This window comes from Lynx canadensis, chromosome C1, assembly GCF_007474595.2.
Source record: "Lynx canadensis isolate LIC74 chromosome C1, mLynCan4.pri.v2, whole genome shotgun sequence".
Lineage (NCBI taxonomy): Eukaryota > Metazoa > Chordata > Mammalia > Carnivora > Felidae > Lynx > Lynx canadensis.
The window spans coordinates 37029036-37045092 of NC_044310.1; the positions used below are offsets into that span (position 1 = coordinate 37029036).

The window sequence follows — 16057 nt, forward strand, 5'->3', positions numbered from 1 at the left end:
ACCACTGGTTGTCAAGGATTTGGGCTGGAGGCGGGTATATTTTAAAAGCATAGCACTATGGAGTTTCTTTGCTGTGATGAATCAGTTTTGTATGCTGATTGTAGTGGTGCTGAATCAAATCTATAACAAGTGACAAAATTTCATAGAGTTATACACAAAAAGTAAATAAATGAGTGCGTGTAGAAACCTGTGCAACCCAAAAGGTCTGTGGTTTAGTTACTAATATTGTACCCAATGTCAATTTCTTGGTTTTGATCATTTGCTATGGCTATGTAAGATACTATCATTGGGGGGTCACTGGCTAAAGGGTACACCAGAACTCTCTGCTATTATTTTTATAATTTTGGGGGAGTCTAAAAAGTTTTTTTTTTTTAACAAGTGTAGAAAGAAGGACATGTTATAGCAGAGTACAAAGGAAAACAGTAAATCTGAACATTTTTATTAAGTTCTACTAAAAAATATTAAAACACGTGAAATACTCAAAGTCTGTAAAACACACTCATACTCAGTAATTTTCTTATTTTGTGATAGCTAGTGCTATAATGTTGAAAATGTTACATAACATCAACCTACCAGACTGCAAGAGTTTTACTTCCACAGAATTCGACAAATATGCATCCTAATTAAGAGAACATATATACTTGTGTAAAACATCTTCAAGTTATTTTTAAAAATAAAACTTTCCCCTTAAATTCAATAAGGGTGGGTTTAGTTAATTTAGTGAGGGTCATGATAAGTCTATCTCATGTTCTTTTAGGTGATAGTGGGTAGACGCAGAGATGCAACATGCTAGGAAAATGGACTTACTTTTCACAAAGAACAGTTCAGATTTAGAGCTGGATACTACCTGTGTACGTAAATTTGTTTAAATGACTGGTCTCGGGATTTTTTTTAAAAAAGTCGCAGTGATGCTGAACGGCTCTATTTGAACAGAGAACCTCACCTCCCACCAGTCAGCCATCTCCCAGACCATCAGGTTGCTTGTTCGGCTCTTTGCCATCAGCTGCTGCCAAGAAACAGAGCGGCCCTGAGAATGCTTAGGGATCCCCAAACCACCAAGCGGCTCTGGCTTCCCTAAGTCTCTTTGGGAGACACCCCATCCTCACATCAGGAGGGTGGTGAGTTTAAGGTTCAAAATAGTTTTGGCAACTGTCTGAGCCGCTTTACATCTAAGAAGGTGCCTACTGAATTCATACTGTTCATCTGCTTTAAAGTTTCAGGTTTGAAACTTTCAGGAAGAATTGGAGAGTCCCTTTCATTTTCTTTCTCAGGATGTTGGGTAAACTCTGCTTTTCCAGTTCGGAGGTTCACTGCAGGACTTGGTTTAAAGTTTTTTAATAAGAAAGCTGGGTTTTCATTCAATTGCTGCATTGCTTTTGGCCGCACAACTTCATTTGTAATATTTCTCAGTACTGGCATATCTGTGTGGGTGCTCACGGGTTCACAGTTGTGACAATTAGTTATTTCACAGGTGTTCCTAGAGGGCTCTGTCTGACAGTCTAGTTGCTCAGGTGTGGATGTAAGGTTTTGATTCAGTAAATGTTCACTCTTGCCCTCTGTATGGTTTGGAGGCTCCTCTTCATCTTCACTGTTGTCACTGCTTTGAATGAGTCCGTATCGCTTCATATATTTTTTGGTTGCAAATGACATGTTGTTTGGTGAAATTAAACTAAGCCCCACTGTGCTTCTGTCTGTATTAATATGTAGAAGACTAAAAGATGAGTCACAGTTATTTTGGTTTGATCGACTGAGGGATAGTTGTGACAGCTGATTTTCATTTAAATATTTCAGAGCTATAGCATTCGCCTCCATGCTCAAATCCACGCCGTTGGGGCTTAAGCCACTCATACCAACATTAGCAAATGACATGTAGTTTAATCCAGAAATCACTGCTTCGGGGCTGATGCATGCCAACACACTGAAAGACACAATGGAGCAGGCCATCATTTATCTTATTTTGAGTACTAAATGCTGTTATTCTAAATGTGTTCCATTCTAAGAAAGCAACAAAAGGTTTCCAGCTTCAAGATTCACGGTGCTTTTTTATCTGAGTGTGCAAACATCTAAGTCTTAATGATCCAGGTACATTCAAGAGATAAATATGGTAAACTAGAAGGTAATCCATGATTCAAAGACTAAAAGTGGACCACAAACTAGTTCTCCTAAATTTATACATCAGTCATGATTTTAAGAACAAATACAATGCCCCCAAATGTAAAAGCCGTTCAATTTTGGCAAAAATAAATAAATAAATAAATAAATAAATAAATAAATAAATAAATAAATAAAATCAAACAGAGCAAATATCTGATTATGTAACATTTACAAGCTTTGGTGAGTAGCTCAGAATATGAAATTGTCCGTAGTTGAAGAGACTCCATTTGTAATGAGTGAAAAACATCAACCAGTCTCTGGATATGGGCTTACTGTATGTATCTCTGTATACACTAATTTTCTTTCATTAGATATAATCCTCAACTTACTTTTGGTTGGTGTCATCTCCTTAATATTAACTGACTTGCCTTTTTCCTTTATATCATAAATACAATAATAATAGCTGCTAATTTTTACTGATGCCTGATTATGTGCCAGGCACACTCAGTATCTCATTTAATCCTCACAGAAACCTTTCTCAGAGGTATCTTGCCTTTCAAATATTCCAACCTCATTGTACACTCTATACAACACTTCACATTTACATCATTTATTGGCATTCCATATATTTAACTCACATTTCTTTTTTTTCTCTTAACTTTTTAATGTTTATTTATTTGAGAGCGCACAAGCGTGAGCGGGTGAGAGGCAGAGAGAGGCAGAGAATCAGAAGCAGTCTGTGCTATCAGTGCAAAGCCTGACGCGGGGCTTGAACTCATGAACTGAGATCATGACCTGAGCTGAGGTTGGTCACTCAACCAACTGAGCCACCCAGGTGCCCCTCTTTTTTTTTTTTTTAAATGTTTATTTTTGGGAGAGAAAGAGAGAACACGAGAGGGAGAGGTGCAGAGGTGGGTGGGGCACAGAGGATCTGAAGTGGGCTCTGCACTGACAGCAGAGAGCCCAATGAGGGGCTCAAACTCACGAACTGTGAGATCATGTCCTGAGCTGACCTGGACGTTCAATGGACTGAGCCACCCAGGAGCCCCTAATTCACATTTCTTATTTATCATCTAGCTCCTTCATGAAAGCCCATGAGGGCAGGTATTTTTAAATCCACCACCTCATGTCAATATCCTTGGTGCCTAAACAGTGTCTGGCACATAGTAGGCACTTACTGAATATTTACTGTATGAATTAAAGAAATAAGTACTATTATCTTTATTTTTTTTTTAATTTTTTTTTTCAACGTTTATTTATTTTTGGGACAGAGAGAGACAGAGCATGAACGGGGGAGGGGCAGAGAGAGAGGGAGACACAGAATCGGAAACAGGCTCCAGGCTCTGAGCCATCAGCCCAGAGCCCGACCTCACGGACCGCGAGATTGTGACCTGGCTGAAGTCGGACGCTTAACCGACTGCGCCACCCAGGCGCCCCCTATTATCTTTATTTTATAGCTGAAAACACTAAGGAATAGGGATTTTTTTTTTTTTTACTAATTTGCCTAAGCTGAACAGCTAAGAATTGAAAAGCTGAGCCCAGGTTGCCTTATTCTCTAGGGCTCTACCACCCCTGTGTTTCACTATTATTTTGGTATCAGTTTTTCTGTTCCCTAAAAATTAGAGTCTTTTGTGTACTGTTTGTTGTGGTAAACATTATATTCTACTCAAATACACTGTAATTTTGCATATCACCCGATGAAGAAATTCAGTTGTTTTGTATGTGCCAGCCACTGTCTGCATCCCTACCCCCATAAAACCCAAATAATGAGCAGGTATTTTCATTCTGAGAAGTATCTGAAATTTTGAAGAAGCTATTTTCAACCGTTAATATTCCTGAAACCAATGATATCATCATCAAACAATGAAACAGTGTGCTCAATAATGTTGGTCTTTAAAACCACCTTATAATTTTCCCTTAATCTTCTTGGTACTTAGGTACTTAATACGATGGAAGAGACACCAATATATCTAGACATTATGCTTTTATGAAATGTTCACAGTGATAATATTTTCTAAATATAAAATCTTTTCTACTTTCTTTGCCTATTTCTTCAAAATTATAAGCAATTTGCATATTAAATCAGAAGACCTGTACATGTTAAAAAATATATATCTCTAGAGATAATATTAATGTAAATAAATTAAAACTTCTAATTCAAAATGCTAAATATTTAGAAAAAGTAGGTCTAATTTGAGTTACATCTTCTTTTATTATAGAATAGCTAAAGAATCTATATACATCCACAAACCAGTCACTATCAGTTTGGAAGGTTCTTCAAGTTTCGTTGTGTAACACAGCTAGCTAATTTCAATTAGGGGTTAGGGGAAACAACACTACTTTGAAAACAAAACAGATCAATAAGGCTCAAAACGAATGCATATAAACACTAGGGTAATTAAAGATGAGAAACAACAGGAGGCCACTCACTAATCAAATCCTAACAGCCTTGAGCACAAATATACTATGTTAGCATCTCATTAGATGGACAGTCTCAGAAGGATGATGAGAGTCCATTTATGCTTCTATAGGAGAGTCCCAGGCCAACAACTATTCCAAAATTACAAAAATTATTCCAACTTATTTAAAGATGAAAACTAACTTTGACTTTATTGTTCTGTTTGAATACCAATTAGTAAACTCCTACTTATCCTACACTGGGTTTTCAACTAATAAGTAGAAAGGAAGGAAGCGACTAAAGAGACTGCTTAAGATCTGTTTTGAATTTGAAAGGAATTGGAAATATGCCTGTAGAGGCTGCTGCCAGACCTCAAACCACAATCTCCATCTTCCCTACAATTTCTAGGGGTAAACTTGTTTAGCACCTTCTTTCATTGCTCTCCTGCCTTTGGACCCTCCTAATCTCTGCAGTTCTGAACCTGGAAAGCAGAAAGGAAATCTTCCTTCCCTTGTCTCAGTTACTCATCTGGTGGGAGGATCTAATTCCGAAGTCTGTACATGAAATGAGTTCTCACATAGGTACAATGACAAAGAATAGGTGGTTTATAAACTAGGGGAACAGTGTAGATTGTAAGAATTATAAAGAGTACTTTCCTGGATTACTAAACTATAATTTGTAACACTATTTCCATAGGAAAATGTACCTTAAATTCTAAATGCCTGCCTTATGAACTTTTAAGCATACCAGTTATATTATACTCATAGATGTTAAAAGGTAACAAGGCCACAAATACGGACAATAAGTACCGAAGAGGTGCTAAAAATAAAGCATTCACTGTATGCTTCAATAATGACCCAAACAGATGGGATTTCACTAATTCAGCAAATGACTCATGGAAGACCCACCAAGTGTGATAGAAGCAATGAAGATTCAGAGATATATACTACTCATGATCTTGCTGGAAAACCTATCACAAGAATAGGCTATAGAATAGGATATATTAGGAACAAGGTAGTCTGAGTAAAAACATCAATATTCTGGTGAGGGGCCCAGGAAAGCTTGACAAAGGAGCTGCCATCTGAGTTCAGCCTTGAAGGATAAGAGGATTCTGGCAGGCAGAAAGGTGAAAAAGAATATCCCAGGTGAAAGTAATAGTGAGGAACCTTGCAAATCCCAATGGTGGGTAAGCTGGAAGGCTGGCAGACAGTGGGAGGAGATTATACTAAAAAAAATTAGTTTGGGGCACCTGGGTGGCTCAGCCGGTTAAGCGTCCTTCGGTTTAGGTCATGATCTCATGGTTCAGGAGTTCGAGCCCCAAGTCAGGCTCTATACTGACAGTTGGGAACCTGGAGCTTGCTTCAGATTCTGTGTCTCCCTCTCTCTCTGCCCCTCCCCTACTTGTGCTCTCTCTCTCTCAAAAACAAACATTAAACAACAAAGTTGTTAAAAAACAGAACAGTTTAAGACAAAAAACAATATGAATTAATTAATTAGGCTTTAGATTCTTTCAGCCTAAGATTAATGACAAACAAAATCTCACTTCTTTGTGTTGGAGAAACAGTTTCAGTGTGGTTTCATTTTTAATCATAATAATATGCAGAAGCCATTAATAATCAATAAAATATAAATTAAATAGTTTAGGGGCGCGTGGGTGGCTCAGTCGGTTAAGCGTCCGACTTTGACTCAGGTCACGATCTCACGGTCTGTGAGTTCAAGCCCTGCGTCAGGCTCTGGGCTGATGGCTCGGAGCCTGGAGCCTGCTTCCAATTCTGTGTCTCCCTCTCTCTCTGCCCCTCCCCCGTTCATGGTCTGTCTCTCTCTGTCTCAAAAATAAATAAACGTTAAAAAAAAAAAAGAATAGTTTAATATATTTTTGGTCTAAATTAGCACACGTGTTCAAAAGGACAATTTTAATATAGGGTAATTATAATACAGTATGAAAATACTGCTAATGTTAGGGACCTCTCCTATGTGTTTCTACAACATACTATATATATCCTTCCTTTTCATAGGCGGTAACAGAATATATCATAGTTGACTATTTATGTGTCTTTTCCACTGCACAATGGGCTCTGTGAGGGCAAAGATGTCTTCAACAGGTTATCTTGTATACCATGATGTCTCTCAGAGCTGGCTCAAAATAGAAGCTCAATACGTATTTATTGAAGTAAAATGAATGAAAGTATTGGCGAAATAATACATATAGCTGGTAAGACTATAAAACCTTCTCTTTCAGAAAGCAATGTCACAACAGCTTTAAAATTTTCCTACCCTTTTGACTTAGTCTTTCCATTTCTGAGACTGTAAGGCAATAATCCTAAAACTAAAAAAAAAAAAAAATGCAATCTTTGCAACAAGATGTTCATTACAGCAACATTTCAAAAGGGGCACCTGGGTGGCTCAGTCGGTTAAGCGCCTGACTTTGACTCAGGTCATGATCTCACCGTTTGTGAGTTTGAGCCCTGCACTGGGCTCTCAGGCTCTCTGCTGAGCAGGAGCTCACTTAGGATCCTCTGTCTTCCTTTCTCTGCCCCTCCCTGAGCTCTCTCTTCCTCTCTCTCTCAAAAATAAACAAACATTAAAAAATTAAGTAGTAAGAAATTGGGGCACCTGACTGGCTAGCTGGAAGAGCTTGTGACTTTTCATCTCAGGGTTGTAAATTCAAGCCTCACGTCAGGTGTCAAGATTACTTAAAAATCTTTTTTTCGTTAAATGTCTGATTATTTTTTAGAGAGAGAGCGCAAGCAGGGGAGAGGTATAGACAGGGGAAGATAGAAGATCCGAAGTGGGTTCTGCGCTGACAGCGAAGAGCCCGATGTGGGGCTCAAACCCATGAACCACGAGATCATGACCTGAGCCAAAGTTGGACACTCAACCGACTCAGCCACCCAGGCACCCCCAAATAAAAATCTTTTTTTAAAAAAATTAAAATTAAAAAAAATAAAATAGAAATTGAAGCCAACTTGACAAGTTCTTTTCTGTTCTGACAAAAGGGAAGGGTTAGGTAAACAAATGCTATATATCCCACTTAATGGATTAGGATATATCCCCATTAAAGATGATGGTTAGTAAGAGTTACAACAATTTGGAAAACATGCTTATTTCCCAGTGTAAAGCCAAAAAGAATTTGGTTTTTTTTTGGTAGACACACACGGTCAAAACACAAAGTAGCAAACTATACACCACCATCAGACCTCACCAAAAAATTAAATGAGCAAGAGAGCAAAACAGTAATAAAACAAAACAAAAAACAAACTATGGACTTTGGAATTAGAGAGAGTAGGTTTAAAATCACAGGTATGGGGGCCTTGATCAAATTGGTACTTAATTTCCTTATCTATAAAACAGGAATAATAATAGTGTCTACTATATAGATTACTAAGGGTTAAATGAAAAATACTGCATAAAAATTCAGCACAGTTCCTGACACACTATGAACGCTCAATAAATGGTTGCTGTTAAAAATTATTTTAGAGGGGGGAAAAATTAGAGTGGTACCTCAGTCAGTTGAGCGTCCAACTTCGGCTCAGATCATGATCTCACAGTTCGTGAGTTCGAGCCCTTCATCGGGCTCTGTCCTGACAGCACGGAGCCCACTTCAGATTCTATCTCCCTCTCTCTCTGCCCCTCCCCAGCTTACACACTCTCTCTTCTCTCTCAAAAATAAGTAACATTTTTAAAAAATTAAAAAAAAAAAGAAATTCTCCAGAATTAAAAAATTATTTTAGAAAAAGAAAAGGAAACACAAAAGCAAAGTTCTAATAATAAATGAGTTTGATTGGGATGAATATGGTTTTTCTACATTTTACAAAATAAGTTTATATTACTTTGACAATGAAAACAAATATCAAGTTCTATTTCCAAAGTTCTACAATATTTTATACAACTTATACCATATAATAAAATCTAAAAGATTTTTTTCACATAAAGATATAACTATGTTACTTACCCCTCTATGGAAATACCTAATTTAACATATTGTTTCGAACTGAAAAACAATTTTTTTCATATTGGCTTTCACTTCCTTGAGAAAATTATCTTATATGAAATTAAAATCCTATCTATGAACGTATATCTATGAGTTTTTCAACTGGTAATCAAATTTTAAAAATGGGCATAGCCCACAGTATTAAAATTCATAAAGAAAAATGGTAAAATTGTATATATAGTAAAATTGCAACTGTTTCTTTTTTTAATTTAATTTTTATTTATTTTTTTTAACGTTGGAATCATACTGAAAATGCTTTATTTATTTATTTATTTATTTATTTTTCAATATATGACATTTATTGTCAAATTGGTTTCCATACAACACCCAGTGCTCATCCCGAAAGGTGCCCTCCTCAATACCCATCACCCTCCCCTCCCTCCCAGCCCCCTAATTTTTATTTTTTGAGAAAGAGAGTGAGTGCAAGTAGGAGAGGAACAGAAGGAAAGGGAGGGAGAGAATCTAAAGCAGGCTCCATGCTCAGTGTGGGGCCCGATACGGGGCTTGACCTTCTGAACCCTGGGATCATGACCTGAGCTGAAATCAAGAGTCAGACGCTCAACCAGCTGGGCCACCCAGGTGCCCCTAAAACTGTTTCTTAAAAAACTGATTTTCTTTGGATGTTATCAGTTCAAATGACATTCTCTTCATTTTCTAAAATGCCAACCCTGAGCATATATAATTTTCATAGTATAGATTTACAATGTAAATTGTTATGTAAATGAAGAACAGAACAATCTTGATAAAACAATGACTACCCCACAATGGTAAATCAAAAGGCTCTACTTTCCATTTCATTCTAAGCATCTAAAAAACAAATCAAGTTCATTATATGCTGAAAATTTATTAATTCCACTGTTTTACTGTAAAGACATTAAAACTGGGTAACTACTACGAAGAAATAATTACCTAAAAACTACTCCCCAAAGGCACCACACCAAAACACAGTGTTCCACAGATAGCAGGATAATTTGTATATTCTCTCACAGTATTGAGATAAAACCTTCAAAAATACTAGCCTTACTCTCTTATACTGTTGGTAGGAACATAAACTGGTACAACTCATTTGGTGGGCAATGGCAACAACTACCAAAACTTTAAATGCATATATCCTCTGATCCTGCCTACTTCTAAGAGTTGATCCTACAAAGATATTTGTATCAGCTCCTGTAGAAAGATGTTTATTTAGCATTGTTTGAGATAAGAAATAAGAGATTCAGTCTAAGTCCATTAACAGAGGTCAGGTTCACTATATTCTGTGTACAACAGAGTATTACGCAGCTGTTTAAATGCATGAGAAAGAACTACATATACCTATAAAGAAAAGTATCTAAGACATAATGTTAAGCAAACAAAACAAAAACAGATTGCAACACTCTTCACACACATATACACCTGAATATGCACAACATTTTTGCAGAACGCAAAAGAAACAGTTAAGAGGAGTCAAACTGAGGAATTTGGGGAGTGGGAGCTTTTGCATTTTATCTGATATTCTTTGTATTATTTAATATTTTCTCTTTTTTATTTAATATTTTCTTAAAATATGAGACCATGCTACTTTTGCAACTATGAAACAAAAATAATTAACAGAAAACAGGCTAACCTTAATAATACAATTTTCAGATTTTTATCCTTTTAAAAATAAGTATGTGATAAAGATCATCTTTGATGAAGAAGAATCTGAACAGAAAAATATGGCCAATTGTAATCGGTAAGCAATAAGTAAGGTTTGTATGACTAGACTGTTGAAAACCCATTTCTAGGGAAAGGAATGTTTTTGCCTTTTAGTCGACACAACTGCATAACCCAACGTCCAATAGGTGGTGCAGACCCTAGCCTCCAGGAAGGCCTTCTAGACACCAACAATGAGTAAAGTCCATTTCTTTCTCCAAGCCTTCCAGAGCATTTTGTTGGCATCTTCCCCCAGGTGGGATTTATGTATATAAAACCTACTCTCCTACTAAAATGAAGACCCTAAAGGGTAGAGATGATCTCTTAGTCATCACACACATAGTAGGCCCTGAATTCATGATGCATCAATTGAATGGAGTGGCGAGCTTATACTTTTTCTCATGAGACTGCTGCAATACATCTACAATTTTGTTTGATCTTTTAAAACAAATTTTAAAGTTACCTGGCATGATCCACTTTATGTGCATTTTTATTCACTTTAGTGGGAGAATCAATTTTTACTCCAAGGTTTCTTAGTTGTTTAAGGGTTGCATTAAGAACACAATCTTTGTCTGCTGGCCCTGAATCACGTTTTTTTTTCTTTGTATGGTAAACATTTTGTGTTCTGGTACATTCATGGCTGATAATTACTGCTTTGGTGGACGGCTGCTCAGTTTCTTTGGAGGAGCTATTCAGTAGGTGGTTCACTTGACTCTGATGAAAAAAAATGTATTTGAAAAATCACTATTAACAATCTTAGGAAACAAAAGTGTAAATAGCAGCATAAGCAAGGCCAGGGAAAAGCGAAATAATATCTTGCCAAATTCTATAAAGAAGCAAATATATTTGGAAATTTTTTATACTATGGGGTTTTTATAAAGGAAGCCCATCTTAACAAATGATTTCATCAGGCTCTGAGGAAATTTAGAACGTCTGTTCAGAACTTGTTCATTTTAAAACCAAATTTAAAATCATTTCAGTAATATTTCAAGTGTTTTCAAGGGTTTATAGTAGCTATAAAGTTCTAAATCATGCTTTCATTTGAAAAATGGTAATGTTTCGGGCACCTGGATGGTTCAGCTGGTTAAACATCTGATTTTGGCTCACGTCATGATCTCACGGTTTGTGAGTTCAAGTCCTGCATTGGGTGAGCTCAAGCCCCACTTTGGGTGAACACGAGCCCACTTCGGGTAAGCCCTGCTTCTCTCTCCCCCCCACTCTCTATGCCCCTCGCTCACTTGTGCACACACACTCTCTCTCTGTCAAGAAAGGAAAATGGTAATGTTTCAGAGTTATAAATTAGATCTTTATGTTCAGAATCTGACTCTTCTCCTTTCTCCCTTTGAATGAGAATGACCTGTGATACTATCTCTGCCTTCCTGGCATTAGAGTACATTTCATTCGCTGAGCCACAGCTGCTAGCACCAGTATAGGACCCCGCAGGCAAATAACAATTATGTGTTCATTGATGGATACTTAGGGCCCTATGAAGCATGGAGACATCCAGTGTTCCAAAGTCTACAGTTTGGATGGAAGTGACAGCCAGGGTCATTCAACCTTCAAGTCTCAGTTTATATTCCAACTTTTCCAAGATGACTAGGTGACTATTTCCTCCAACCAGAATTATCCCTTTTTAGTCCATGCTGCCTTTGTTTATAGCACTTCTCGGCCTGTCCTATAATTGCTTGCTACTAGTATCCATGTGCTATTTCCCCTAGATTCTCACGAGCAGAGACTACCATATTCATCTTTATATTATTCCCTTTACTTAGTTTATTTCTTAGACTAAGCTAAATATTCTATAAAAATCTGCTTACCTGAACTCAGTAAATATTATCATCAATATTCTCCTACTTTTCAACTTTCAAACTTCCTGCAAATTGTTGCTTGTTTTTTCTGGTACTAGCTTAGTTTGAATTTGGCATAATATCAACACTTCTGTTTTAAAATCAGGTTCCACCCCCCCCCCAACCTATCTAAGTATCTGATGACTGGCATGCTTATACTGAATTTAGGTTATCATAATCACGAAAAGCTAAAGGAAATAAATTATGTATCATTAATTTGGGGAAATCTTTTTATATCAAAGTCCCAATCAGTTTAAAGACAGGAAAGGCTTAACTAGTCTACTTTAAACTAAATAATCATCTCAGAAAAAAATGAAATGCATTACATTTCTTACCAATAAATCCTGGTATATTTTCTGCCTGTCTGATGGTTGAGGAGGCAAGGGTTGTATCGCTTGCTCAGTTTTGGGTTCACCTGATGTTACAGGGTTGTTACTAGCACCCTCTGTTGGTCCACTCTGTAAGCACATGCTTATACTCTCTGCTGGCACAGAATTTGCAAGGAACACGGGCACATCAGGTTCTTTTCTCACACCTGGAGAAGAGCTGCTTGGATGGATATATAAATAATGTAAGCGTTAGTTATCAAGACACCTTTAACATATATTTGAAGTGCAGTAACTTTGAAAGAAAGGGATAAGACTCAAGCAGCATTTTGGCTTGTATTTTCAGATCTCATCTTGATAAGGCTGTATATAAACCAGATCATGACACCCTTTTTAAGTCGTGTTATTTACATTTAGACAATTTTTTTTAAAAAGGCAAACAACCTGCTGATTTCTCCTGAACTTGATACAAAGGAAATTTTCAGAGTATCTAAAAATTATAAATGTATCATTTCTTCACTTCAAGTTTTAAAATATAGTTAAGGGGTGCCTGGGTGACTCAATAGGTCAAGAGTCTGACTTCGGCTCAGGTCATGCTCTCATGGTTTGTGAGTGTGAGCCCTGAGTCAGGCTCTGTGCTGACAGCTAGAAGCCTGGAGCCTGCTTCAGATTCTGTGTCTCCCTCTCTCTGCCCATCCCCTGCTCGTGCTCTCAAAAATAAAACAAACGTTAAAAAAAGAATTAAAATATAGTTAAGATTCCTGGCAAATGGAGAGTTCATAAGCTGCCATTTATAATCACATTATATATTTGGTAGTACTTCTTTTCTTCTTCATGCTGTTCTATATTTTTCAAATTTTCTACAATGAGCATTTATTACTTTCAAACTTAGCATATAAACACATATCTTTACATTTATTATGGAACACAATGTTAAAAAAACATTTCTTGTAAGAACAATAATCTGTGGCTAAAGTAGAAAAATAATAAAATATCAGCTAGCAGAAAGCTTACTGTAGGCCAGGCACTGTTTCAAGTGCATTACCTTGTAAAATACTTACCATATACCGAAAACACATATAAGATAGTTACTACATATTATGCCCATTTGAAAGATGAGGAAATTAAGGCAGAGAGGTTAGATAACTGCCCAAAGTTATACCAAATATGAAGAAAATAAAACTCATACATAGTTTAATGCCTAGAGATAACCACATTTTAGAGTACTTCCATTTATATATATATATTTTTTTACAAGTAGTATTTTCTCTGAAAAACTGTACCATACCAAAGGTAGTTTGGAGGCAGCTTTTTAAAACCTAACATTAGGGGCGCCTGGGTGGCTCAGTCAGCTAAAGTGTCCAACTTTAGCTTGGGTCATGATCTCGCAGTCTATGAGTTGGAGCCCCTCATCGGGCTCTGTGCTGACAGCTCAGAGCCTGGATCCCGCTTTGGGTTCTGTGTTTCCCTCTCTCTCTGCCCCTCCCCTGATATTGCTCACACGCTCCCAATCTCTCTCTCTCTCCCAAAAATAAACAAACATTAAAAAAAAAATTAAAACTTAACAACATAAGTATCTTTTCATTTCACCAAATATTCTTGAAAACAAGCTTTGTTACACAGTATTTTATTTTATAGATATAGTATAATTCTTCTAACCACAAGTCTTCTTTAAAACTCAGCTTATTTCCAATTTTCCCCATATTACTTAATTTTAACTTGATATGAAGTGCCTAGTACTCATTTTGGTACTTGACAAGCTCAGTAAATATTAGCTGAAATGAATATTTGTAAAATACCAGTTAAGTCATAATTCTAAGGAAAAAAATCCATAAATTTGACTACATGAAATAAAAATTTTTACATAGCAAAAAACATCAAACAAAATCAAAAGACAACTGACAAACTGGAAGAAAACATGCACAACATATACTACAAAGAGCTAACATCACTAATGTAGAAGAACACTTAAAAAGTAAAGGGTGAAGGACCTGAGATTCTAGCAGAAATATGTGAGAGACGTAAACTTACAATTCACAAAGTTATCAAAATAAATCTTGACATGAGGAAGTGATCCGACTCATTCATAATTTTTAAAATGAAAATTAAAACTCCACCAATATACCATTTATCACCTATCAGACTGGCAAAAAGTTTGTTTTAAATATGCCAACATTTTGTTGGCACAGCTCTGGGAAAATAGGTAGTCTCATACACTGCTGTTGAGACCACAAACTGGTACAATTTTCTGCAGGGAAACATGGTAATATTTAACAAAATTACATATGCACTTAACTGTGGATGCAGAAATCCCACTTCTAAAACACTTCAAAAATGCACATACCACTAGGTAATCACTATAGCAATACTTATAACTAACAATTACTGGAAACAGTCAAAATGTTCATAAGTAGGTGTTTATTAAACTATGGTACATCCACATAGTGGAGTACTATATAGTTATATAAAAAAAGAAGATCACTAGGACTGATTTGTAGTAATTTCCAGTATATACTGTTAAGAGGAAAAAAAGCTCAAAAAATACCTATGGTACGCTACCTTTCTACACTTCACATAAGAAAGAAGTATAGAAAATAAAGACACAGGGGAGCCTTGGGTGGCTTAGCTGGTTAAGCATCTGACTCTTGGTTTTGGCTCAGGTCATGGTCTCAGGGTCATGAGATTGAGTCCCATATTGGGCTCTGCACTGAGCATGGAGCCTGCCTGCATAAGATTCTCTCTCTCCCTCTCCCTCTGTCCCTCCCTTGCTCACACACACGCTCTCTCTCTTTGAAAAAAGTAAAAAGAGAAAAAGAAAACATAGACATACATGCTCGTTTGTGCAAAAGAAATACAGGAAACCTGGGTGGCTCAGTCGGTTGGTTGAGTGTCCGACTTAGGCTCAGGTCATGACCTCACAATTTGTGAGTTCGAGGCCCACGTCGGGCTCTGTGCTGACAGCTCGGAGCCTAGAGCCTGCTTCAGATTCTGTGTCTCCTCCACTCTCTCTCTGCCCCTCCCCTGCTTGCGCTCTGTCTCTTTATGTCTCTCAAAAATAAATAAACGTTTAAAAAAAAAATACAGGAAAGGTAAGCCAGTAACTAAAGAGATTGGTTATCTAAAGGAGATAGATGAGTGGGAAAGGGGGTAGTAAAAAGGGAGATTTCGGAACAGGGAGGCAGGAATGAGAAGGGAGCAACACTCCTTTGAGTATATGCCTTTTTATGTAGTTTGGTCTGTTAAAACTACAGTAAGTTTCAGGTACCAAAAAAAACCACAAATAAAACCAACCAGAATACGGAGGGACCCCCAAGTGGAACAAACAGTAACGAATCAACCTAATGATATTACAAACAAATAACCACATAAGGAAGTGTGGAAGAAAATAACCTACCTAAATAACTATGGAAAGAGGTATTTTCATTGGATACTGTAGGGTTAAAGGTAAAAAGAATTATAAAGAAACATACTCTAGTAAATCCATTTCAGAATTCTTAAGCAATTCCAAAACTACTTTATGTGTACACTAGAACTAAACAAATAAGTATAGTGTACATGAAAGCCAGGTTTCTCACTGTTAGGAAAAGAAGGTATAAATAAGAAAAAGGGATATGTTGGACTGGAATCAGAGGATTGGTATGAAGTCAAGGATTTTCAAATATAGATAGATACATATAGAAATAAATATGGGGGGGGGGGTGTATCCTAGATAGGAGGGCCTAGAAGC

The 16057-nt window shown here is 36.8% G+C and overlaps 1 protein-coding gene across 1 annotated transcript in view; it reads right to left on the reverse strand.

Annotated features, from left to right (window-relative positions):
* Window positions 1–461: 461 nt before the first annotated feature.
* STIL (STIL centriolar assembly protein) overlaps window positions 462–16057 on the reverse strand; it is a 65272-nt gene continuing 49676 nt past the window's right edge. Inside the window, exons 15-17 of the mRNA XM_030327177.1 lie at window positions 12340–12550; window positions 10621–10871; window positions 462–1918 (exon numbers count right to left, since the gene is read on the reverse strand). Of these exons, the coding sequence (XP_030183037.1) occupies window positions 1132–1918; window positions 10621–10871; window positions 12340–12550 (1249 nt within the window). The 3' untranslated portion in view covers window positions 462–1131. The remainder of the gene's footprint in view (window positions 1919–10620; window positions 10872–12339; window positions 12551–16057) is intronic.